This window comes from Bombyx mori, chromosome 23 (genome assembly GCF_030269925.1).
Source record: "Bombyx mori chromosome 23, ASM3026992v2".
Classification (NCBI taxonomy): domain Eukaryota; kingdom Metazoa; phylum Arthropoda; class Insecta; order Lepidoptera; family Bombycidae; genus Bombyx; species Bombyx mori.
The window spans coordinates 15174694-15200326 of NC_085129.1; the positions used below are offsets into that span (position 1 = coordinate 15174694).

General features: G+C 42.3%; 1 protein-coding gene and 1 long non-coding RNA gene across 13 annotated transcripts in view; one reads left to right on the top strand and one right to left on the bottom strand.

Annotated features, from left to right (window-relative positions):
• Positions 1–25633, top strand: part of LOC101746727 (liprin-alpha-1) — a 107976-nt gene that overhangs the window by 76967 nt on the left and 5376 nt on the right. The window contains exons 2-24 of one of the 12 annotated variants that reach the window (XM_038019448.2): positions 3131–3232; positions 4141–4305; positions 4655–4729; positions 5246–5353; positions 7440–7511; positions 9059–9226; positions 9788–9907; positions 10688–10813; positions 13018–13202; positions 13281–13437; positions 13948–14064; positions 15549–15632; positions 16222–16380; positions 16500–16631; positions 17313–17417; positions 17870–18036; positions 22280–22451; positions 23164–23300; positions 23741–23943; positions 24284–24442; positions 24522–24636; positions 24712–24871; positions 25413–25529. In XM_038019448.2, coding sequence (XP_037875376.1) covers positions 3131–3232; positions 4141–4305; positions 4655–4729; positions 5246–5353; positions 7440–7511; positions 9059–9226; positions 9788–9907; positions 10688–10813; positions 13018–13202; positions 13281–13437; positions 13948–14064; positions 15549–15632; positions 16222–16380; positions 16500–16631; positions 17313–17417; positions 17870–18036; positions 22280–22451; positions 23164–23300; positions 23741–23943; positions 24284–24442; positions 24522–24636; positions 24712–24871; positions 25413–25529 — 3105 coding nt within the window. The remainder of the gene's footprint in view (positions 1–3130; positions 3233–4140; positions 4306–4654; positions 4730–5245; positions 5354–7439; positions 7512–9058; positions 9227–9787; positions 9908–10687; positions 10814–13017; positions 13203–13280; positions 13438–13947; positions 14065–15548; positions 15633–16221; positions 16381–16499; positions 16632–17312; positions 17418–17869; positions 18037–22279; positions 22452–23163; positions 23301–23740; positions 23944–24283; positions 24443–24521; positions 24637–24711; positions 24872–25412; positions 25530–25633) is intronic. The other 11 variants (XM_062675279.1, XM_062675278.1, XM_062675281.1 and 8 more) reach the window with 11 other exon arrangements.
• Positions 18713–19399, bottom strand: LOC134201111 (uncharacterized). The gene is made up of 2 exons (XR_009976301.1): positions 19192–19399; positions 18713–18895 (listed from the first exon to the last, which is right to left on the bottom strand). It is a non-coding gene; the product is annotated as an uncharacterized LOC134201111 (long non-coding RNA).

The window sequence follows — 25633 nt, forward strand, 5'->3', positions numbered from 1 at the left end:
GTCGTGAAACTGCCATGACCAGTCAATTCTCAGTCGTGAAACTGCCATGACCAGTCAATTCTCAGTCGTGAAACTGCCATGACCAGTCAATTCTCAGTCGTGAAACTGCCATGACCAGTCAATTCTCAGTCGTGAAACTGCCATGACCAGTCAATTCTCAGTCGTGAAACTGCCATGACCAGTCAATTCTCAGTCGTGAAACTGCCATGACCAGTCAATTCTCAGTTAATGTGTGCCTTGAACCAATCAATTCTCAAGGACTTTATGAAATACACAAACCGAATCAATCAATTCTCAGCTGTAGTATTTCCTGTCTTGCTTTGAACTAATCAATTCTCAAGGACTTTATGAAATACACAAACTGAACCAATCAATTCTCAGCTGTAGTATTTCCTGTCTTGCCTTGAACCAATCAATTCTCAAGGACTTTATGAAATACACAAACCGAATCAATCAATTCTCAGCTGTAGTATTTCCTGTCTTGCTTTGAACTAATCAATTCTCAAGGACTTTATGAAATACACAAGCTGAACCAATCAATTCTCAGCTGTAGTATTTATTTCCTGCCTTGTCTTGAACCACTCAATTCTCATTCTGGTCGAGGTGCGAACCGATCAATTCTCGCTCCTGACCTGTAAACAAAGAAAGAATAATTCTGTAGCGTAAGTGCTTCATCAATTCAGTTATATATTTGTATTATTTAATCATTCATTTATTACAAAACAACGTTATGTACAGGTTTATAACAACCCTTCATTATTATTTTCTGATAAATAATGATATCTCAACGATAACGATTACTTTAAATTTACAAATGAATGTATATTATTTTTTTGAAGATTTAAAGACAAAAGTTCAGATGACGCGATATGTACCCATGGCTGTATTAAATCAAATTAACAGTATTTTTATGCTTATTTCCCAGTCCCTCAAACTCAGGGACTACTTTATAACGATCTAAAGCTTTTACGATCGGAGATGTACTGACTGACTGAACTTGATTTATAACTAGGTATCTCAAAATATTCTTCAGATACTCTACATAAGATCTTAACTATTTCAGCTGCTCAGTTCTTATACAAATCTAAGTGAGACAGTTCAGACTCCATGCTTAAAAACCGTGAAGTAGCGGAATTTCCATAATGATCGATTAACGAAGAATTATCCAACAGCTGGTTATCACCTAACCTACATAACACTAGCACGAAAGTCATCAATCTCGAGATGAAAAGGTATACTCCTCGAGGACTATATTAGCTTATAACCACAGTCTTTCATGATAGTTGGGCTATTGTTTTGAATGTTCTCTATTCTATGTGTGACACGACTCAAAGACAATATCGTTAAGATAAACGTTTTCGGTAAATTTTGCACTAGAGCTTTTAGAGACCGCACCGAATTCGGTTGAGGAACCCCCTTCCTGATTAAAACAGGTTTCCATGTCGCTTACCAGGAATACCACATAGGTTTAACAGAGACAGTTTTTTATAGTAGTACTCATCTATGAGCTCATTAAGCTTGCTTCTTCGTCGCAACATGTCTTCTAAGCACTGGCCATAATTTTTTCGTGAGGAAACGCGTTTATAATTTATCTTGCCCCTATTGCCACGTAAGATCGTATTTAAACTCTCGAACCACAACTTGGACAGTCCTTGAAGTTTTTTGTAGTGAAAAGTGTATGGTGGTCCTATCGTCCCAACCATAAACCAACGCACATTCATTAACCTTTTTCAGCCACACATCTATTCGCTGATTTTTAACAGAAGAGTCAAAACTTTAAAGAATATTCTTGTGATCTATATTTTCATTAATCATTGTTGTGTTCTGCGGTAACGGTTGAGATTCGGGACCGTGCTTAATAGACTATTATTTTGACAACATCATTGGTAGAAAAGGAAGGACTACGTGACCTGATATGTGTTGCCCGACGTTCATGGTTGACTATTGCATGCTGCCCATCGTCACTCCGGCGCGCCTCGGTAGCTGCACGAAGCGAGGTCGCACGTGGCCTCTCGGTTGAAGAGAGCCGTGTATTTCTCTCGCATCGCCGTACAGTCTCCCGCTCTTGCTGCAGTTCTTGTTCTAGTCGCTGGATACGTTCATGGTATAGTTCCAGCTCCCAGGCCCGGCTGCACGTGCGAGAGCTGCGGCCGCGAGTGCGAGATCGGCTCGGACCTGCTTCGCCTCTGCGTCCTTTACGGCTGCGCGAGTGTGTCATCAAACGACGATCGTCTATTCATGTTCTGGAACTTGCAGACGTTGCAAAATGTTATTTTAAATTGAACGTGAATAATATGAACAACGTTCAACCTATACTAAAATGGTAGAGAGAGAACAATTGTTTTTCTATAAACTCTCAGTTATCGCACCCATATCAAAATTATTTCACCTACCCCAAACGAAAATATCAATGAAAAGCTTATGCAGCGTTTTATCGACGAACCTACCATGAGAGCAAAAATTTGTAGAATGATAACTATGTATATAAATTGTATATAAATTTCGTAACTAGTTATGCTTTATGCATTAAATTCATGGTTGAAGCTCAACAAACATTTGAACGTTGAGTTAAATTGAAACATGTGACATAACCATAACATCAGATACATTTTAGTTCGCAGTTTTTCTGAATTAAAATAGTAGATACGGCAGAAGACGCAGCAATTATTCCGTATAATACTTTATTCCGTGCTAAGCTTTGAAACTACCTTCGTAGTCAGCGCGGTTCTTAATTCATTTTCTCTTTTTTTTTTTTTTGCGAACTAAATAATCGCGGAAAATTAATAAGAAACTCAAGAATGTACTTACGTGAGTCGATCTCACTTCTGAGATATAAGAGTCCACTTCCAACAGTCAGGAAATAATACACAGATTGCAGTAGTTTACTTAATTTTGCATTGCTTTATTTGAAACTCCACTTTTACAATCTTTTGACATCTGCTCACTACCGAATACACTGATTTCTGTCCCGTTTTTTCAGACTACCGCCTTTTTTATTATGTCACGTCCCCACTACTGTAATTGCTCCCACCAACAGTGTTGCTATTTGGCAATCCGAAAATTGCCTTAACATTAACAAAATTAATTATTTTACAACAAACCTTACACTTCTTTGTTCTGTTGTCACCAGGAGTTCGCGGCCCTCACGAAGGAGTTGAATCAAGCGCGAGAACAGCTCCTAGAGAGGGAAGAAGAGATCTCCGAGCTCAAAGCGGAGAGAAACAATACCAGGGTAAGTACGGACTAGCGAATAGACATTTTCGTGAATTTCACGTTATTACCATTTTGCGTAAAGTTCCGAATTTTACATTCAAGGTGGACAAGGTTTGTAGCGGTCTACGAATAAATAATAAGTCTATTCGTAGGTAGCGGTAACTATCTAGAACATTGGATATTTGACAGATAACTGATACGCGCTGTGTCATTCGAGATAAGCTTGCATAAATACAAGTTGCGAACATTCATTGTCATAATTGTCGATTACCTCCTTAATCGAACAACAAAAGTGATCATAAACTTCGATTTGAGGGTTAGAGAATCCAATCCGAGATTGAGAGACTCCGATCAAAAGACTCAAAGGACATCATTTGCGTTGATTTATATTTAGGCAGTCTCGACTGACCACCTCAATATCATCATTATCATCACCCTGTAGATATCCAATGCTGGCGACAAATCGCGCCAAAGTTCGCTATGTTGAATGCTCCGCGTCCCCTACATCTAGCGTTACTACCATTACAACATACATTACAAATATTCTTATATATGAGGCCATCGGCGCAAAAGTGGTCTAACCCACAATTTTTCATATTCAATCTTATATGTATATTGGAATTTATTTAAAATACAATAAATTTTGATGCAAAACCGGCCTATCCATAGTTTCGCCCATAGATAACAGATAGCTTTGTAAACATTATTTTTGCAAAACAATATTTTTGTATGTTTTTTTTTTTGCCTACTAAAATTTAAACCTAATTGCCTCCATACGTAAGTTTAGGCCACTTTTGCGCTAACGGCCTCATATATATTTACATTATGTAGATTACTTACTATACGTTAATAGCATTTCCGCGCATCTAGCCAACTACAGCGTTAAAAAAGTCCATCAAACTATTATCGTATCATTGTTATTTCCAGTTACTGCTAGAGCATCTAGAATGTCTGGTGTCGCGACACGAGCGCTCGTTGCGCATGACGGTGGTGAAGAGGCAGGCGGCGGCACAGTCCGGGGTCTCGTCAGAGGTGGAGGTGCTCAAAGCTCTCAAGAGCTTATTCGAACATCACAAAGCTTTAGACGAAAAGGTTAGATTTCTTATCAATTCAATTTATAGCTAAATTCGTATCCCATTGGTTCCATTTCGTTCGTAAGGATACCGCGTTAAAAGCCGAAACGATGAGATAATCTTAAAATGGAAAACGATATTTATTTGCTCAGCTGAACACACTAAGACTCGTGCAAGTACCAAACTGTATTGAGCACAATGTAGGAGTACATTTGCAATGATAACAGAAGTAATTCGATTAGCAGATGGAGTATATCTCCGTTTTTTGTATGGAACTTCACTTTCAGCAAATGTGTGTTTGGCTCGTACCTTATTTAAAATAATGAATGGAGGCTGGTGGCTGAATGGATGATTTATAAAAATTCCAGGTTCGAGAACGACTACGCGTCGCGTTAGAGAGGAATACAGCCTTAGAGGAAGAATTGGCGTTAACCAAAGAAGAAGTAAGATATTAAACGGTATTTATTATAGTACTTAACTATAGGCAGCGGCTTGGCTTTGCCCCTGGCGTTGCTAATGTCCATGAGCGATGGTAACCACTCACCATCAGGTGGGCCTTATGATCGTCTGCCTATACGGCAAATATATATATACTCAACCGCCTGCTTTAGTACCGCCGGAGCGCTGTTGTTTCTGAAACTGAATCCCGTCCCCCCGACTTCCGACGCGATGTTCTAGCACTTCGAAGCAGCACATCACGCAGTGTGACATGTACTTAGGTCTCTCCAATTATGATGCTGCAACAGCTAGGAACTTACCAACTAAGTTTCTTCTTTCCTGTTATATGACGGGACAGTCGGAAAACAGAACGAACCAGTATTTCTTCTCATACTTAGAAGTTCCAAAGGAATAGCGAGGATTGAATGAAAAATGCACTCTTAAAAGAGAGCGTTTATTAAAATGCCACGATTAAAACAAAAAATAGTACAGAGTTCTCTCCTGTATCGCGCCCTCAACAGTTGCAGCAGTACAAGTCGTCGAGCGCGCAGGACAGCGAGAAGCCGAAGGAGAACGGGACCGCGCCGACCGGCTCCCCCGACCAGAATGGCGAGCAGCCGCAGACTAAGGTGAGAGTGCCCGCGGGCAACACGAGCGCCGGGGTCTACCACGACTCGGACGCTGACAGATCAGTTGTCACGAAGAATTCCGTTGTATAATGTAACGAAATCACGCAACAATAAGATTAGCCTGAGGAACATGAGCGGTAGGCAGCGGCTTGGCTATGCCCCTGGCATTGCTGAAGTCCATGGGCGACGGTAACCACTCACCATCAGGTGGGCCGTATGTGGCTCGTCTGCCTACAAGGGCAATAAAAAAAATTGGAACAAATTAATAATTTCGAATCAATTATATAGTAATACTGTGCTTAAAGTTTTATTTTTTAAAGCAGCTTCGTTAAAGTACTAAAAAAATTTCAGTGACAATGTCGTTATCACGAATTAAACTGAGAGATTAAATGCTTTTCTATAAGTTACATTCTATTTTATTGATGTTCAGTGTAATAAATATCCTTCCGCTGGCCGTCGAGCACGGATCGGCTGTGGGAGAAATGTGCTAAGCTATACACTACGATACATTATTTGTGTGATAAATTAATCTGATAGCATGATAGAATGCGTTAGAAAACGTTTTATAAAATAATCATTCGGTCTAAATTACGTATTACACTTGTTCGAAACAGTAACAGTAAACACTAACGAAACGTAAATGTAAATAATTTGAATTGAACAACACTTGTAACGCGTCTGTTGTGTTATCACTTTGCCAAGTGCGAGTACGTTAACGTTCTCGATGACGTAAAAGTTAACTCACATTTGTATGGAGCTGGAACAGCTTCCCTTCGTTTTCCGCTAGGGACGCGAACTTTTACGCGATCGAGAAGTTAAAAAAACTCGCACTAAGCACACTGTTCGAACTATAAAAACGTAATATAATATTTGTTGTTGATTATTACCCTCTTGATCCCTATCGTTTCGTGGGTCTCGTTCAAGAGGTAACAGGTTCGATACGGGGAACGTTTCACTATGTTCTCTATTTATTGTAACGCATATCGGGACTTTTGTTAATGATAGTTAAAGACTGACAGTAATGTGGACAATGTTAGTGACATGAACGACACAAACTGCTTTTAATGTGTTACAAGTGTATATGTGCGTTTTAAAATGAATGTAGTTTCTTGAAGTTTGTACTTTGACAACTTATCGTCGGGTTGGCTTATCAGATGCTCCTATTGAGTCCTTGACATATTTAGTTGTCACTGGTGTCCAGTCCTGGCCCAGTCTTCGGACGAGCACATCCATAATCTCTGATGAATATATCGAGGGGTTGAAAGACTATTTAGTTTAAGCAACATTTTTGTAACTTTACAGGAGAAGCCTAATAAAGAGAAGATAAAATTTTTGATAAAAATCGTAACAAAAAACTTCTTCAGCTATTTGAATGGAGTAAACTTAATTGAAATTCATTTAAAAACATCGAACTGTTGATGCTAATGCCAAATAAAACGCACATTTAATTACAAAGATAAATGTTCCACAGTAGGCGAAATGTCGCTTAGTTCAAGTAATCTTGCACCCCTCGATATAACGACTTTTTATTATAAAAAAATTAACTGTGATAATTGTTTTCTTGTAAACATTAAAGCTCGCCGAAAGATACTAAACAAAAAAAAACGATAATCTGTTGTCAAATAAAACACCTTTTTTAATATTAAAATAGGCAGAGCTTTTTTTAATCGTGATTTTAAAGCGCACATTTAGATGTATAGTGATCGGTGTTAGCTAGAGATAAAGGATGTTCCCTCATTTGAGACCGTAAAAATGTTAAGATTCTCATGTCGAGGAGGACGGCTGAGATCGCCTTGAGATCAAATGATAACCAGGGGGCCCGCAAAGCAATCTGCTCCAAATCACAAGCATTGAATGATTAACCTTATTTGAACTAGAATATTCTTGTCTCCAAATGATGGTATGTTCTATATTATTGTTATGGATTTTACTCAATTACGCTTATTTTAATTGGCTATAGATTTAATTTAATAAAAATCTACTACAAAGACAGACACAATATGACTACAATGATATGATTGAGTAAAACCAAAAAAAAAAAGAATCTATATTAAACTATCTCTGAATCATTTGATGGTCGACGCAGGAACAAACAGTGAACGGCGAAACGGAAAGCTGCCGGAAAATCACTGATCTACAAAACACGGTCGCCAAACAGGTTAGACTGATAATACTGACACAAGCAAGCTGAGAATGTGTAACTTATACTGTATCTAACTTGCCGCGGTTACGTGTCGCGATAGCGATCTCTATGACTATGAATTAAATAAGTTATATCATCTGCTCTGGTTACAATAATAGAGCTTGGAGCTCGACGACTTATGACTTAAGATTAACTTCAATATAATTAGGTTTTGCTATATGGCCATTTTAAAAAGTAAAACTCAATAATGACTTTGTAGATAACATCTAACATATAACGATTTTAAATCTGCTGAAAAAAATGATGTTTTTTTTCTGTTAGTGTTCAAGTAATTTCTTAAGAGATCAACTCTTTACTACAACACCGCTTAAATTACCAGTAAATTGATACTTAAATGCTCCCTAACAGATTTTGTTTTCTAGAAGTATGTTCTTTGTCCATCGAGATTACGTTCGCTATCAAGATACGTAACTAAGCCATTAACAATAATTTCGAGCTGCTAACATCCTGTCGCCGTCTTATGAAATGTTATTAAATATCGCTGCTTCGATTATGCAAACATATCAATAATCCAATTAACAATCCAAAATTGTGATCATCAACATTTAACCGTCAAACTTTTATTTTGACATTCTGTAATGTTATCTAGCGAACGCCATTTTATAGCGGGACATAAATCGTTTGTTGCTAACTGCTTTTAGCTATTTATTCAATGGATTCGGATGTTTAATGAAGAGTATTATTATATAAATAGTTATTCGCAAATTTTATAGTTAAACTGTTCGAAATCCTATGTGCTTAGTGCGAGTTTTTTAACGTTCTCGATAGCGTAAAAGTTAAGTAAATTTTTATGGAAATAATTTGTATGGAGTTGGAACGTTTGCCTATGTTTGCCGCTAGGGGCACTGTTTCAGCTGCATACTAATTTCAGGTAACTTTTACGCTATCGAGAACGTTAAAAAACTCGCACTAAACACACTGGTCGGTTAGTTGTAGTCGTTAATGGCTTGCGTTTCAAATTGAAGACACCCACTTTTTACTGCAATTCTGTGGGTGTTCGTAGATAAAATAAAATGTTCACGTTCCCGTAGACTAGATCTAAACTTAGCGCTTTGTAAGCATAACAGTAGTAGCCGCTTCACAACTCTCAACTCACATACTAACACTCACATTTAAAGTAACAAAAAAACAACCATAGACTGTCTATCCATTATCCAAATTACACAAAATATAATCTCTGTTCTTCGAGAACTGGAGAAGTTCTCTCGATACCGTCATCCGAAAAGCCACAGTGCTTCCCAAGAAAATCTGGTTCATTAACAACCAGGTGAGATTTTTAAGATAATGAATGGAAATTATATGGACTAATGATTTATGTAATTAAATTAAATTCACTTCAAGATGGGATACAATCGTGAACTTGTTTTGTTTAAAAAGATTTTCTTGATAATTTTATTTACAAACTAATCATCTGGTATTTGTGCCAAATAATGTTTTTTTTTTCGATATTGTTAATTTTATTTTTCATATTAGTTCATCTGTCAACTTCCGTAATGTTCCAGTCCGCCGAACTCAGTTCGTGGCAGCGTCGCGTCGCGGAGCTGAACAACAAAGTGTCTGAACTCGAGGAGAGACTGTCCAAAGGGGAGAAGGAGCTCGTCAAGAAACAGGAGGAGTGCGTGAAGCTGCAGCGCGACCTGCGCGAGAACGTCGCCCAGAAAGAGGACCAGGTAACCTTGATGTGAAACCTTCTTACTGGCGGTAGGACCTCTTGTGAGTCCGCGCGGGTAGGTACCACCGCCCTGCCTATTTCTGCCGTGAAGCAGTAATGCGTTTCGGTTTGAAGGGTAGGGCAGCCGTTGTAACTATACTGAGACCTTATATCTCAAAGTGGGTGGCGCATTTACGTCGTAGATGTCTATGGGTTCCAGTAACCACTTATCACCAAGTGGGCTGTGAGCTCATCCACCTATCTAAGCAATAAAAAAATAAATAAAAAAACAAGTACTCCAGGAACTGTGTGCTTAGTGCGAGTTTTTAACGTTCTCGATAGCGTAAAAGTTAACTCAAATCTGTAGGCAGTTGGAACAGCGCCCCTAGCGGCAAACGTTGCAACTCCGTAATAAACTTTAGTTGACTTTTACGCTATCGAGAACGTTAAAAAATACAGTGGTCATACGTAGCAACTACAGAAAGAAAGGTAAACAAGTGATTTGATAGTCCAAAAAAAAGCGTAATTTTGATGCCTCCTTGTCTATTTAATGTTTTAACTTGTGGAACGTTCTATCCAGGAGGAGCGAATAACAACTTTAGAGAAGAGGTACCTTAACGCCCAGCGCGAGTCGACCTCACTGCACGACCTCAACGAGAAGCTGGAGCAAGAGCTGCAGCACAAACAGGCGCAGCTTAAGGTACTTGGAGATGGAATCGTCTTGATGAGCTATAATGTTGTTTAGATTAAGATTTTTTTTTATTGCCCTTGTAGGCAGACGAGCAATACGGCCCACCTGATGGTGAGTGGTTACCGTCGCCTATGGACTTCAGCAATGCCAAGGGCAGAACCAAGCCGCTGCCTACCGCAAAGAAGAGTGAACTAGAGATTACTTGGATATTTGAGAGTGGCATTTTTATTAGAAACTAGCTGTACCCGTCTGCTTCGCTGGCCATTTAAAATTAACATTATTATTTCTCACCTCCACAAAGATTCTCATCATTAACGCCCCCACAACTGGTGTAGGAAGTCCAACACTCATATAAATATTAGCCTATACATTAAGTACATGTATTTTCTACATGGATACCAAGTTTCAAGTCAATCGGATGCATGGTTCAGAAGTTATAATGGAACATCCGTAAAAACTATAGATTTATATATTAGTATAGATTGTACTAAACAGGTTGGCTGTCGGATAATTATAATTTGTTTTTCGTGACTACGACTGAATTTTCTTTCGTATATATAGAAGTTGTCACTTGCTGTTTTTATCTGACCCTAAAAACGTCGGGAAGCAACGTGGTCAGTAACTTTCACAAGAGGAAGTCGTATCATATGTGACTAACATCTCCCACATAACCAGTAACAGCAGACATGTAGCCTCACATAGCCTCACTAGAGCATGTAGGTCATCACGTGTGGCCCTCGGGCCGAGGGGGGGTCCTGACCCGCGCTCACGGGTCCCTACCGTCCACAGCTCCAGGAGGAGAAGATAGCCGCCATCGAGGAGAAACTGGAGTTGTCCACGCAGAAGCTCGCCCAGATGTCCTCGCTGCCGGAAATGGAAGAGCAGCTCAAAGCCAGAATGGAAGCCCTGAGCCAGGTTTGTCGTGACCTCTGCTGCCGAGAAAATGATTTTATTGTAACAAAAGCGTAGAGTGCTTGCTATCAATAGTTACAAATATTTGATGAACAGAAATGAGTAGAAGGGTTATTTTGATAATATCCCGAAAAGCACCCCACGCTTTGTTGTACAATAAAATAATTTTTTCTTACACTATTTTTAAATTAAATTTATTAAAATTTATTTTCTATTTTTTAGTTGGATTTTCTATAAAAGCGTTTTTGTTTTTGTTTTTTTAAACTATTATTTATTTTTAATTTTTTATTTGTATTTCAATATTTACAAATGTTCTTTTCCAATTTTTCAAAACTTATCCGAGAAATAGGTGATCGGCGCACCTAGTAGAGAGTAGTTTCCTGTTTTGGTCTTGACGCAGACACTCCGGGTCTCAGGAAAACAAAAAATCGCTAATCCTGATTATCCTAGTAAGGATAGCGGATCAAACTGTTTAAAATATTGAATTGTCATCAGTCCTTAATATGCCCAATTTCGAGTTAATCCGACGTTTTGAAGGGGTCAAAATCATGTTCAAAGATTCCGTTACATACTAACATACGTATGAAGCTAACAAAAACGTATTAAAAACATGAGTATTCTCATTCTCAATACTGGTATTTTGTAATAACTGGTGAGGGATTGAATATATCAGAAACTTCAACAAGTGTGTTGAGCATTTGAGTGAAATAAACTTGATCTCGATGAGTGGACGGGCTCGCGACTCGTCTGCTGTTAGCGGCGGGGCCCGCAGACACAACGTGGGGTCGTGCAGCCGGAGCCCCAGCGACACCGGGACCCTAATTAAAATATTGTAATAAATAAATGTTGTGTCCTAAAATAATACATTCGATAAATTATATGACTAACTGCACGTCACTATTGACAATAACGAACAGCATTTGCTCCTTCAAATGTAATTACTAATTAATACGACACTTCATGAGTGGACAAACGTCAAAACGGCCTTCATAGCGTGCCGGTACAGTAGACAGTTTAGACTGACTTAATGGCGCAGTAAACAGCGACCCTGACTATTGCGCCGTGGGTGGTGGGTTCGATTCCCTCCCACATCGGACAAACATTCGTATTACGAACAGGTTTGTCTGCTCATTTCTGTCTGGATATTTATTATTTATATATTTAAACGTATCAATGTCAGTCTCTGGTACCCATAACATAAGGTAGCCCTAAATTGGGTCGGACGATCTTGCGTGATTTGTGAAATGTCCAAACTAATTGAGGAAATAATTTTATATGGGTTTTTAAATTGTAAGTAGAATTTGTTTTGTTGTAGTTCTAAATTACAGTTAAAGAACGTATTCACAGCTCTGTTCGATTTAGTTTTGTCAAATCAAAACTAAATCGAACAGATCGATAAGGCGAGTCGTGCGCTCGTACAGCCGGGACTCGGCAAATGGTAAATTTTTAACTGGTGGTAGGACCTCTTGTGAGTCTGCGCGAGTAGGTATCACCACACCGCCTATTTCTGCCGTGAAGCAGTAATGCGTTTCGGTTTGAAGGGTAGTGCAGCCGTTGTAACTATACTGAGACCTTAGAACTTATATCTCAAGGTTGGTGGCGCATTTACGTTGTAGATGTCTATGGGCTCCAGTGACCAGTTAACACCAGGTGGGCTGTGAGCTCGTCCACCTATTTAAGCAATAAAAAAAATCAATACGTTAGTTTCTAGAAACTAGCGAAGTTGCTTCTTTCAGTAAGACTGGCTCTATAAGTTCTAAAATATACCGCTAAATCAGGACGTCCCTTGGTTACGTCCTCACGTAACCAAGGGACGTCCTGATTTATCTGGTTTGTCAAATGCCGATTTTTCTTCTAGTGCCATGATGCTTTTTTTTTTGCCCGTGTAGGCAGACGAGCATATGACCCACCTCATGCATGGTGAGTGGTTACCGTCGCCCATAGACTTCAGCAGTGCCAGGGGCAGAGTCAAGCCGCTGCCTGCCTATGCTTATATTGGTGCCGACAAATGGCTAAGTTTTCTCGTAGCCACGGAGCACTTTATTTGCCTTAGTTTTGCGGGTCGGCTTTCGTTCACGCTGAACGAACAAATGAGAACCCTGCGGATCTGGACGCTGTCCGAGTCAATAAACCCTCATAGATTCGCTAAGAATATAAATAAACCACGAATTCGGAATGGCAAGTACAGCTTACGAAATAATTTAAAGAAACTTCCCTCGCAGGCGCAGGAGCGCCACGGCTCGGCCGAGGACAGGATCCAGCGGCTGGAGGCCAGTGTCGAGGAGAAGAACGCGGAGCTGGTGCGCCTCAACCAGCGCCTCCGCATGAACGAGGAGCACAACACGAGACTGTCGGCCACCGTCGACAAGCTGCTCTCCGAGTCAAACGACAGGTACCGCGCCCCGTACCCCGCACCCTCACTGCACACAGCCAGGAGTACATCAAAATAAATCCTACATTTATCTTCCAGATTACAAGTCCACTTGAAAGAACGGATGCATGCGTTGGACGAGAAGAACGCCCTCACCCAGGAGCTGGAGAAGACTAGAAAGTACGCCGACGAGCTGATGGCGGAGAAGCAGGAGATCCTCAAGGAACTGGCCAAGTGGAGAATGGAGACTGAACAAGTAATGAGAACACATATTCAGGCAATTCAAGTTGTTATTGTAGCTATTGCTACTTGTCAGTGAGTAAGTAGGTGCAGTGTGGACCATGTGACCCTGGCCCTAGGGCTGCCATCCTGCACATTTCTGCAGTGAAGCAGTAATGCGTTTCGGCTTGAAAGGTGGGGCAGCCGTTGTATACGTAGACTTTAGAACTTATACTCAAGGTGGGAGGCGGCATTTCCGTTGTAGATGTCTATGGGCTCTGGTAACTGCTTAACACCACGTGGGCCGTGAGCTCGTCCACGCATCTAAGCAATAAAAAATGATCTAAGTCTTTTGTTATTTTTGTGGGTTTGTTCATTTCCACAATCCTAGCCCGATTTTGAAGGCATACTCATATCTGGTGTTTCAAAAAGTCGGAGTCGCTCACGGCCTTCCTTGTAAGTTTGAAACTCTCTGAGCTTGCGCGTGCTCGAGTGATATGCAGCTTAGCGACTTCATTCGATGCCCGACACGGGATGTTAATTCCAGCTGAAGCGACAAATGCTGGAACAAGAGATAGCGTTTAACATACAGCAGACGGACGCGCTCACCCGCTCCCTGTCCCCCGGCGCCCCGCAGCCGCCCCAGGGACTCTTCGGAGCCAAGGTAACGAACGATCATCGTTAATTAGGTCTATAGTAGAATTATTTTGTCGCTGCAGTTTGGGTCATAAAACATAGCCCGGCTAGGGCGCTGAGCATGTTGCACGGGCGCAACGTCATTATCAATAAAAACAAATGAGTCACCGAAGGCTAGTACACGGTGGCAGGGCGATATACCAAGGGTGGTGAGACATTGTTATATTACGAGTCATTTGTTGTACTTACCTGCAAATTATAGTACATATGTCAAAGAGAAATGTGTTTTTATGCATTCGCTCTCTGAATTTCTTTAGTGACACAATGGCTACTCCTTTGTTTTGTACCAAAACGGTAGAATTTATTCTAAGTAATATTTGCACGTGTTGTTATCAACAATGTGCTAAAAATTTTCACTGAAATGAAAATAGATCCCGAAAAGTTACAAAGTGTTGTGGTGTAAGTGTTCGATTAGTGATTTTTACTTTCATTTTTATCACTAACCCACAAAATGACAAATCTAAATACACTATCGATAACGCTTATCGAAAATAATAATGCGCATCACTATGCCCGTCCATAAGACTCTTGAGTGGAAGAGAGAGCGAAATATTCGCTTCACCGCTCCGATTATTTATGACCCAAACTGCACGGGCAAAATAATTTTACTATAGTATAATTAGGCAGTTGAATAAGGTCGTGTTTATTAATACTAATTCTAAAATGCTTAGGATATAAGGTAAATAAATAGATAGATGCGGCTTGCACTCTTTAGGATTATAGTTTTTCGTGAGTATATGGCTGAGTATAATAAAATGATGAGTTACACGACTAAGGGAAGATCTTCCACCGAGCGGGTGATATTGCTCGGTAAACCGACGCCGCGACCGACTGACGCCGCGAACTTGTATATATGCAAGCTTGTCTTGAAAATGTCGTAAACGAGATTCAGGCGTCTGTCAAATATCTTATGTTCTGTGATGGCTACCCGCCCAATAACGAAAGATTATAATAACTTAGGTCTAGTATAATTGGCAGTTGAATAAAGTCTAAACTAATTCTAAAACTGAACAATTAGGATATAATGTAAATAAATACATTGGTTCGGCTTGCAGTCTTAGGGATTATAGTTTTTCTGTAGTATTTAGAGCGTATGTTTTGTCTCGTTTCCGTCAAAGAAAGTTTTATATGTTTGTATGTCATGAATGATGACGTCATTGTTTATTATGATATCAATCATCAATCAATCTGTATTATATTACTAACGATTACATTGTATCTAAGTATAATATTAATTTCTAAATACATATTTTTTTTTTAATGACTCTACGAATTGCTTATTTTAAATTTTAATCAATAAACGTATTCAAATCCAATTAATTAGGAAATCAGAATTGACATCCTTCATACAATCAATTAATGGTGCAAAATAGCATCAACCTCTTTGTCGGTGGTCACGAATGTGAGTAGGGTTGCCACTCGGCTCGGCTGTACGTATTGCTTGGCTTCCAGCTGGACGGCTCCTGGGAGAAGCTGCAGCAGGCGCACGTGCTGGCCAACGTACAGCAACAGTTCGACGTCTCCAGCGACGCGGAGGTGGGTCCCAGTGTCTCGTCATAATCAGTAATTGTTCTTAAGTGTGGTGGATGACCTCACGGCCCGTCTAATTTTGAGTGGTCAGTCTCTTGAGACATGCGATCAAAGTCTTACAGTTTGTAATACAAAGGATGTCCCGCCCTTCAAACCGAATCGCATTACTGCTTCGTGGTAGATATAGGCAGGTTGGTGGTATCTACCCGTGCGGACTCACAACACGTCCTACCACCAGTAAGCAAATTAGCATATTTGCTGATTTGATTTTATTACACAATGTTATTCCTTCACCGTGGAAGGCATTTGTGAACTATTGTTATGTAGTTACGGCGGCACCGGCCCTCTCGTCCCGCGGGCTAGGAGGACTGTCATCAAGTCCTAACGAGTTCAACATTTTCCCTAGGACTAAGGACTTGAAGCGATGGTCGATAAGTACCGAGGTGGCTCATAATTCACCCATAGAACATTTGGTTCATGAATAAGGCTTCATTATCAGACGACAGGAATGCACCATGATGCCGAAGCTCGTGAGCAAAGTAAAGTAAAACTGTGGTTACTTCTCGTATAATTCAATATATTCGATGATTATCAGAACGATGAATCCGACGGCGGCGTGGAGGGCGGACACACGGACGCCGCGGCCCTGGCGCTCATGCTGCAGGAGCAGCTCGACGCCATCAACACCGAGATAAGGCTCATACAGGAGGAGAAGCAAAGTACTGAAGCGCGCGCTGAAGAGCTGGAGTCCAGGGTGAGAATCCTCTCCTGTATCTCCCAATTGGAAATCGTTGTAACGACGCAGCAGTCGGTGTCGATCTGGCGCTTGTATCTTCTGATCGATAGACAGACCATCAAAATGTTAGTTAAAAGTCGGACTTCCCGCGCCCCCCGCAGGTCGGCAGCTACGAGCACATGAACGTGGTGTCGCGCCGCAGCGACTCTCCCCCGCCCGCCGCCTCCCCCTCGCGCCCCCACCTCGCGCCGCACCACAAGTTCCACACCGTGAGTATTCGGACCTCGCGCCCTCTTACACTGTTCATTCGAACTAACGTGGGGCGCGTTCTATAATAAAACAGAAGCTAGTCAATAAATAACATTACTTGTACAATATGTTAAAGTGGTTTCACCTCGTTGGAACTTGATCTACTAAGTCCTGAACTATTGAACAGAGAATGACCGTCGCATCACAGTCGGCGTACGGTGACCTACAGACTCATATAAACGTTTAGGTTTTATGTTTACAAACCGGTCACCGTCCTCGCCGAACTTGTCGCTTGCGACGAAGGACTCGACGAGTAAACTAGCCCATAGACACAGCCCACTGAGTTTCTCGCCGGATCTTCTTAGTGGGTCGCATTTCCGATCCGGTGGTAGATTCTGCGAAGCACGGCTCTTGCTAGGGCCAGTGTTAGCACCACTCCGGTTTCAGCCCCGTGAGCTCACCTACATGTCAAGGAGAAGCTAAAATAGCTTAAAATCGAGGCTATCAAAATAGGTAGAGAAAAAATAGTTTACAAACACGGACATTAACGAACACAACAGCTGTTGGCACAGCCAGCTCTAGACTCAGTCGACAATGTAACGCACGTCACGTGTGCGAGCTGTCCATTTGCGTGTCGGCCCGTGCCGCGCCCGCAATGGTACCCGCAGCGGTAGTGAAGCCTGTCCCCCCTCCCCCCGCAGGCGCCGGCGGCGATGTCCCCCGCGCACTACCGCGCGCCGCCCCCTCCCCCCGCCGCCGACAGCCTGCCCGCCAGCCAGGTGCGTCGGGACCACACCCCGCTCTACGTACTGACATTACTACTTACCGCTTACTGCTCTGTGTGTGTGTGTGTGTGTGTGCGTGTGTCGTAGCCAGTGCACTGTAAGTCAGCTTACCCTCAGATTGACCGTACACATACCTCTGTTTGCAATAAAGAACGCGTGCGTGTTCCGCCGCGTGAAGCACTGCACTGCCTTTTGTCGAACCCCCTGTAGCTAGCTTTGTGTGCGGCCACGTACAAGTAACATTGTGTAGAAGTAGCATTGTATATTATATTGTTTCCAACTTGATGAGATCTCCCGGTGAAGTCGCTTAACACAATATACAGCACCGCGCTCACTAGCCAGTCACACGGACATTTCAAATTGCATATTTAAGTACATAAACTGTCTCTGATAAGGATTGCTACAGTTCTGTACCGACATGACATAAGTACGAGATCGATCGATGCTCACTTGTGGTACCGCGGCCGTTCCAGTTGCAGCTGTGCGAGGAGAGCGCGGTGTCGCTGGGCGGGGTGGCCGCGGGGTCTGAAGGGGCGGAGTCTCCGCTGACGGCGCGCTCCCTGCGCCTGGAGCGGGCGGCGCGGGCGCTGCACGCCGAGCGGGATCGTCTGCGCGCACACTATCAACCGCCCTATGATTCGTGAGTATCTGATACTGACGCCCGTGACCTGTCGTGAACAACTATAATAATAATATATCCTCGATACTGCACGCCTTCGATCAACAATTGTAACTAGATAAAGGGACACGTACAAAATCGAAGCAAAAACTGTCCGCGTGAATATACACATACATAGGCTAGGTTGGTTTACAACAAACGGAGAAAAAAGTTTTGAAGCAGTTTTAAGTTCAAACTAATTACAACTATGCCACCTAGTAATAAAGTTCCAAATCTCCAAAACATTATCTAATACTTACGATCATTCGTCACCAAGCAATAAATTACTCCTGTCACTTACAAATGAAAAGGCATATGTTAAACAACCTTTAATGTTAAATGAACCTTATGTGGCAACAAATAAAGTATTTTTTCCCGTTATAGCTTTGAGAACTAACATCGTTTTGTTTTATTTATTTTTGCTTCTTGAAATTTCAATTTCTATTTACTACAGGAGGTAACGGAGTCGCGTTGAACACTAAAATAATTTATTATATGAATAAAAGTAAAAGTTTTAGTTGTTTACTTTTTATGTTTTGAGGATTTATGTTTGTTGGTATACATTACTTATTATTTTATTAGCGTTACGTTTTGTGTAATAGATATTTTTATAGTATATTTTTATGTTTTCGCGACTAGTACATATAATAAAACAACGTTTAAACGGTTTTAAGCGCGATATTTTTATTACAATGCTTCGGCCACGTTTCAGTAGCCGTGAACACGGAAGACAAAGATGTCTAGTGTCAATGAGTGGAGTTCTTAGCTGGCTTATAAAAGTAATCTCTTCTTTCTCTGGCGACAATCGAGATCCATTCTGCACACGTGATTGCTAGGAAAGCTAAAATAAAAAAGGAAAGCTAAGTATCCAATGAGAATCCAACAAACAGACACAAAAGCAGAATTAACCAATTTTAACTAACCAATTTTGAAGTACTGCTAACCAATTTTTTAAAATTATTACAACACAAATCTACTCCATGCATTTACTTTTCTGTTAAACAAAAATTTTGTCCAAGTGTTGGCGAGCCTTGGCCAACATTTGTAGCGGTGGTTAAAAATCGGTAATTTTGTTTAAAATTTAATATTATTTATTAGTTTAAAGCTTAAAATATAACGTATACTTCATGTACTTACCGAAAGTAAGATACTCCGGCCGTTAAATTGCTTTTTCGGGCATTTTTTGCAACTTTTGAATACACACTGCGGCATTGTGAGAGGGGTTGACATTGGCTGTGTCTGAAGTGAACTAAACAAAATAAGAGCTCACATTTCAAGTGCGCTGTTATTTAACGAGACGGATGTTTGCGCCGACCCGAAATCTAGTTACTATTGTTGATCGAAGCTGCACGCATATCCTCGATACTGCACGCATTGTGAGGAGGTTTCTCACTTGGAGTCCTAACCACTGGTAGCTTGTGCCGTAGACACCGCCATCAGCGGCAATCTATTTTTATATAGTGTTTTTTAAAAATTGTATTTTTAATATCTTTTTTAAAGAATATTATGTAATTAATAAGATTTTAAATAAATATAAATAATAATAATTTATTTACTACCTAAACTCTTAAATCATGACCTAGAATACTATTTGCATATTTAACAAATTGAGAGATTACGCAGATGGTATCAACAATATAATATTAACCAATGATCCTCACACCAGGCATAGCCTGTATCGTGAGGACCAAAATACGATTTACTAGGTGTATAATCGACCTCAAAACGACTTCACTATTATTAATAATTATTACACTCAAAAACATGCGTTACAAGATTTGACATATAATAAAAAAAAGTTGAGTAATAAAAATAACACATCAAATAATTACACATGTGTGGGGAGCGTAGACATAAATAAATTAATAAGAAAAAAATTACAAAAAAATACAAAACTAATAAGTCTACTGCTATTTCTTGCTTTTAATTAAATAAGTTCTCTGTGCCCATATAGTTCAATGTTAACAACCATTTTTTCACTAGTGGTTTAACTTGCCTAACCGTTTTGTGTTTTAGGCTTTCATTAAAATATCTAATAACCGCGTTCTAAACATAGATCTTAGCAACATTTTGAAATAGATGTTTTTTTGGATAGAGGGAAATTTTGTAGCTGTCAACTGTGAGCATTCAGTATTAATTGCGTACTTTTATACCATAAGTTAAGTTACTGAGTGAGTGTGTTTACATTTACACGCGGCCCAGGAGCGCGATGATGTCGACGAGCCTCGCCCGGATCCCCATGCACAGGTGTCCCCCCGCGCCCCCGCGCTGCCCCCCCGAGGCACGGCTGGGCCGGTGCGACTGCCCGGACAGCCGCATCAGCTACGTCCCGCACCCTCTGTGCCCCAAGTCCAGTCTGTACCGCGTCCTGGACAACTACCTGCTCCACCACCCGGGCCCGGGCCGCTCGGCCAGCTACATGTGACGCTGCGTACTGGCTAAAACCTGTCAGTGGTCACGGGAGACTCGTTTTGTCCAAAGAAATATTTCTGACTTGAGCTTTTTCTGCCGCAAAACGGCGCCGGGCTCGCGTGACGCTTAGCCCCCCATGCCTCGGAGGGGTACTCTCGGTTTGCACGCCGATGTGTCCGTAACCTAAGATACACAGTTCTACTATCAATTTCAAATTCGTTTTTAGTTTTAAGCAAAGCAATACATTTTGTCAGTGTAACCGTTAACAAATCAATAAAATAATTTTAAAATGGAATTACTAATGTTTTGTCGTCGACTGAACCCGCAGCTTTGTGTCGGTGACCGCTTGGTCGCGCTGGTACGTCTTTATGGTTCCTACGTGTGTCCCCGCCCGCACCGGCTGCTTGGTAATTCCATTTTAGACGAAGCTATTGAAGTCAAGCTGTATAAGCTAGAAGTTGTTTAGTAGATCGCCCTACGTATCAACGCCAGTCGCATGTAGTTTATAAATTTCTTTCATAACACAACGCAATGATGTTATGTCAATGTCGTGACCAAATTCTCCATTCGATAGCGCTAAAAGTCATGTTTAATATTCAGTTTTACCAAACTTAATAATGTTTGTTTTTTTATGTAAGTACTATATAAGCGTGATATACCTCTATTATTAAACGTTAAACATAGATTATATGTTACATATTTTACATATCGACGGGTAAAAAGTTATTTGGCTTAAGCGACATTTTTCCAACGGTATAGAAAAGCCATTTAAAGTTTAAATTTTGGAAAACTCTTCACTTCATGACAAAAAAAACTTCATCATCTATTTGAATGGCGTAGACTTAATTGGAGTTCAATTACAAACATCGAACTGTTGATTTATGATATAAAATAAAACACATATTTAATTACAAAGATGGAAGTGATATTACGCGAAATGTCGCTTAAATCAAATAGTCTTTCACCCGTTGATATACAAGGTGTTACAAAACTACCCGTAAAGTCGAAAGGAGGTTAAACGGGGCCTGATAACGAGTCCATTCACAATATTTAAGAACCGTAGTAACGCTGTATAACGTACCCCAACAAAATAAAAAAATATTTTTATTTTCACTGATGTGCAAACCCTATTTCAGTTAAAGTACCTACATTTCTACTTAATTCACGGAACGACAAACATTTTGACAAGTACGACAACTGGTTGTTCACTGGTGGTAGGACCTCTTGTGAGTCCGCACGGGTAGGTACCACCACCCCGCCTATTTCTGCCGGGAAGCAGTAATGCGTTTCTGTTTGAAGGGTTGGACAGCCGTTGTAACTATACTTGGGACCTTAGAACTTATATCTCAAGGTGGGTGGCGCATTTACGTCGAAGATGTCTATGGGCTCCAGTAACCACTTCACACCAGGTGGGCTGTGAGCTCGTCCACTCGTCTAAGCAATAAAAAAATTAGAAAACTACTTGAGTATAATGACATCCTTGTATTAAGGTAACAAACATATATGAATGAAAAATGGAAAAACTATTAAAGTAGACAATTATTAGGTAAAATAGGTACGTAGGCCATTCTGTTAAATAATCTTTAACATGACAGCTTGGGGTAGGGTTGACAAAATTCTTATCTTCGATAATTAATTATATTTTTTACGGGGTATTTTGTAACACGTTGTATAGATCACAGCCGCACCCCTATGTAGACCCCGCGTCATGTCGCCGCACGTACAACCCCCCGCGCAGCTCCTACACGGTCCCCCACTTCGTGACGCACCAACAATAAAACGGTCCCCTTATACACGTGTGTCGTGGTCGCAGCTCGAGCCAGGAGTCCCTGGGGGCCGCCGCGGGACCGTGGGGCGGAGCGCCGCGCGGCGTCACGTCCGCCTCCTCCGCCGTCTCCATCGCCTCCATGCACCAGCAGAAGAAACGCGGCATCAAGAGCTCACTCGGGAGGCTGTTCAGTAAAAAGGAGAAGGGGGGATTACCGGTACGCCTCTCCATCATCTCTTCTCAAGTCTCATACGTCGCGAATATTTCTTCAATGTTGGTCTATGTTAACAAAATCACACCCTATATATAGTCATAAATATATCTGCTGAGTGTTGTATGTATGTAGAACCGATTATAATTTGAAATATTGGAACAAATAACAGGGTATTTGTCGTCGAATAATCAAAGCAACTGCACAATCTAATCTGGATTGCAATCTAAATGGTATATGCACTCAATAAACCCATATTAATGTACATAGCTTCGGCTATTGAATACAAAATTACAAATAAAAATTAAAAATGATTATTGTCAATTGTATTGTCTTTCTTGATCTCCCGTCTCGCTCTCGCGCGGTACCGACGAGCGAGATGGCGATACTGATGCACATATATAACAACTGTAAATAAAATAAGTCGAATTCGTCACTTGCGACGAAGGGCTGGACGAGCGAATTAACCCACAGACAGACACAGTCCACTGAGTTTCTCGCCGGATCTTCTCAGTGTGTCGCGTTTCCGATCCGGTGGTAGATTCTGCGAAGCACTACTCTTGCTAGGGCCAGTGTTAGCATCACTCCGGTTAGAACCCCGTGAGCTCACCTACATGTTAGGGCGAAGCTGAAATAGCCCCTCAAGGCTGTCAGCATAGGTAGGGAAATAAAATAAAGTTGGAATAGCAAGGAACTGAATGGCACTACACCGGTCCAGTGTCCGCAGGGGCAGGGGTCGCGCTCGCTGTCGTCCGCGTCGTCGCTGGGGCTGTCCTCCCTGGCCGACGACGCGCCCCCCTCCGACCTCGCCCACGTGCCGCTCCAGCACCAGGAGTACACCAGGTCTAAGTCCAAGTCAGTTTTAGATTATAGTTTTGTTTTGTTCAAGTTTCCGTTTACAGTTTCAATAACTTTGATTCAATTTTAAATTCTTTTTTGCAATTGTATTAAAAACTACATTTTTTGATGCACAGAGCTACATATAACGTAGATGACATGTTACATATTGAAGGGTCAAAGGCTGTTTGGTTTAAGCGACATTATTGCAATTTTATAAGAGAGTCCGTTAAAGTTTGGAAAAAATATAATAAAAAAAACTTCTTCAGCTACTTGAATGAAGTAAACTTAATTGAAAATCAATTAAAAATATCGAACTGTTAATGCTACAATACCAACGTTTAGTTGCACCTTTAATTACAAAGTTAAATGTCGCTTTAACCAAATAGCCCTTCACCCGTCGATACAATATGAATATGTTGTGACTGCCTCACACCCCACACTGTCTGGTGGCGCAGGGACCGCGACTACCGCCACGAGCTGCTGGGCGAGGCCATGCGGGCCGGCACGCCCTTCGCGCTGTGGAACGGGCCCACCGTGGTGGCGTGGCTGGAGCTGTGGGTGGGCATGCCGGCCTGGTACGTGGCCGCCTGCCGCGCCAACGTCAAGTCCGGCGCCATCATGTCCGCGCTCTCCGACCAGGAGATACAGCGGGAGATCGGTACGCCGCGCCCACCTCACTATCCTAGCATCTCTTCTCTTTATCTCCACTTTATCCCACTATCAACCGTCGTCTCTCATATCGTCATTCACACACTCCATCCATGTCTTCTTCGGTCGACCTCTTCCCTCTCTACCTTGCACTATTCACATGCATCTCGTCTCTACGCATCACATATCCACACCACGCTAACCGTTCGCTCTTTAATTTGCCAATCACCGGGGCTACTGTCATTTCCTCTGATATACTGACATCATACATATATAACGCTCACATCATCCAGTCCCCGCGCGTGAAAGCGCTGTGTAGTGCACTAGTGACGCAGCTCGTGTGGCTCCAGGCATCAGCAACCCGCTGCACCGGCTGAAGCTGCGCCTGGCCATCCAGGAGATGGTGTCGCTGACGTCACCGTCGGCGCCCCGGGGCACGGCCTGCGCCGCACTCGCCTTCGGGGACATGAACCACGAGTGGATCGGGAACGTGTGGTTGCCCTCGCTAGGTACTGTAGCGTAGTAACTTGTACGGAGCTGTGTGCTCGTCCCCCTGGCTGCGGGCGCTGCAACTCGTGTTCGTTCCAGGTCTGCCGCAGTACAGAACTACCTTTATGGAGTGCCTGGTCGACGCCCGCATGCTGGAGCACCTCACCAAGCGGGACCTGCGGACACAGCTCAAGATGGTCGACAGCTTCCACAGGTAGGTGTCGCGGCGGTGAGGCGGGGGCGGTTGGGGGCGGGGGGAGCGTATCGTGACGCTGTGTGTGTGCCGCAGGACGTCGTTGCACTTCGGCGTGGCGTGCCTGAAGCGCGTGGGGTACAGCGTGCGCGCGCTGGAGGAGCGGCGCCGGGCGGCCGAGGGGGGCGGCGCGCGGGACGTGCTGGTGTGGACCAACGAGCGCCTGCAGCGGTGGCTGCACCACATCAACCTCAAGGTACGCGCGACGGACGAGCTCACTGGAGCCCATGGACATCTACAACGTAAATACACCACCCACCTTGAGACATGAGTTCTAAAATTTCAGTATAGTTACAACGGATGCCCCACCCTTCAAACCGAAACGCAATACTGTTCCATGGCAGAAATGGGCGGGGTGATGGTACCTACCCGTGCGTACTCACAAGACATCCTAACACCAGTAAAGTTAGTGAGGGATCAACAATGAAAATTCATAAACAACTGATAAGTATGATATAAGGACCCGAACAAACTGTATTAAAATAAAAATAGAGAGTTTAGAAGTACTTGCATTGTATAAGTTTTTCAATCCGTGCTGAGAGTGCGCACATCCCCCGTCGTGTGTAGAAAAGTTTTGTGGCGAGTGACTATGGTCACCAATAATAGCGACAGATTTAATTTAAATCACACTGTAACAACGGATATTTCCCATAACGGGTACCAACTGCCTTCCTATCCTCGAGGGGGGGGGTGAGGGTGCCCACACCTTGCAAGGCCTCACCCGTGTGTGTCTGCAGGAGTACGCGAACAACCTGTCGGAGAGCGGGGTGCACGGCGCCCTCATCGCGCTCGACGACAGCTTCGACGCCAACAGCATGGCGCTGGCGCTGCAGATCCCCACGCAGAACACGCAGGTATGACCACCGTGCACACACCCTCAGACACAGCCCACTGAGTGTCTCGCCGGATCTTCTCAGTGGGTCGCGTTTCTGATCCGGTGGTAGATTCTGCGAAGCAC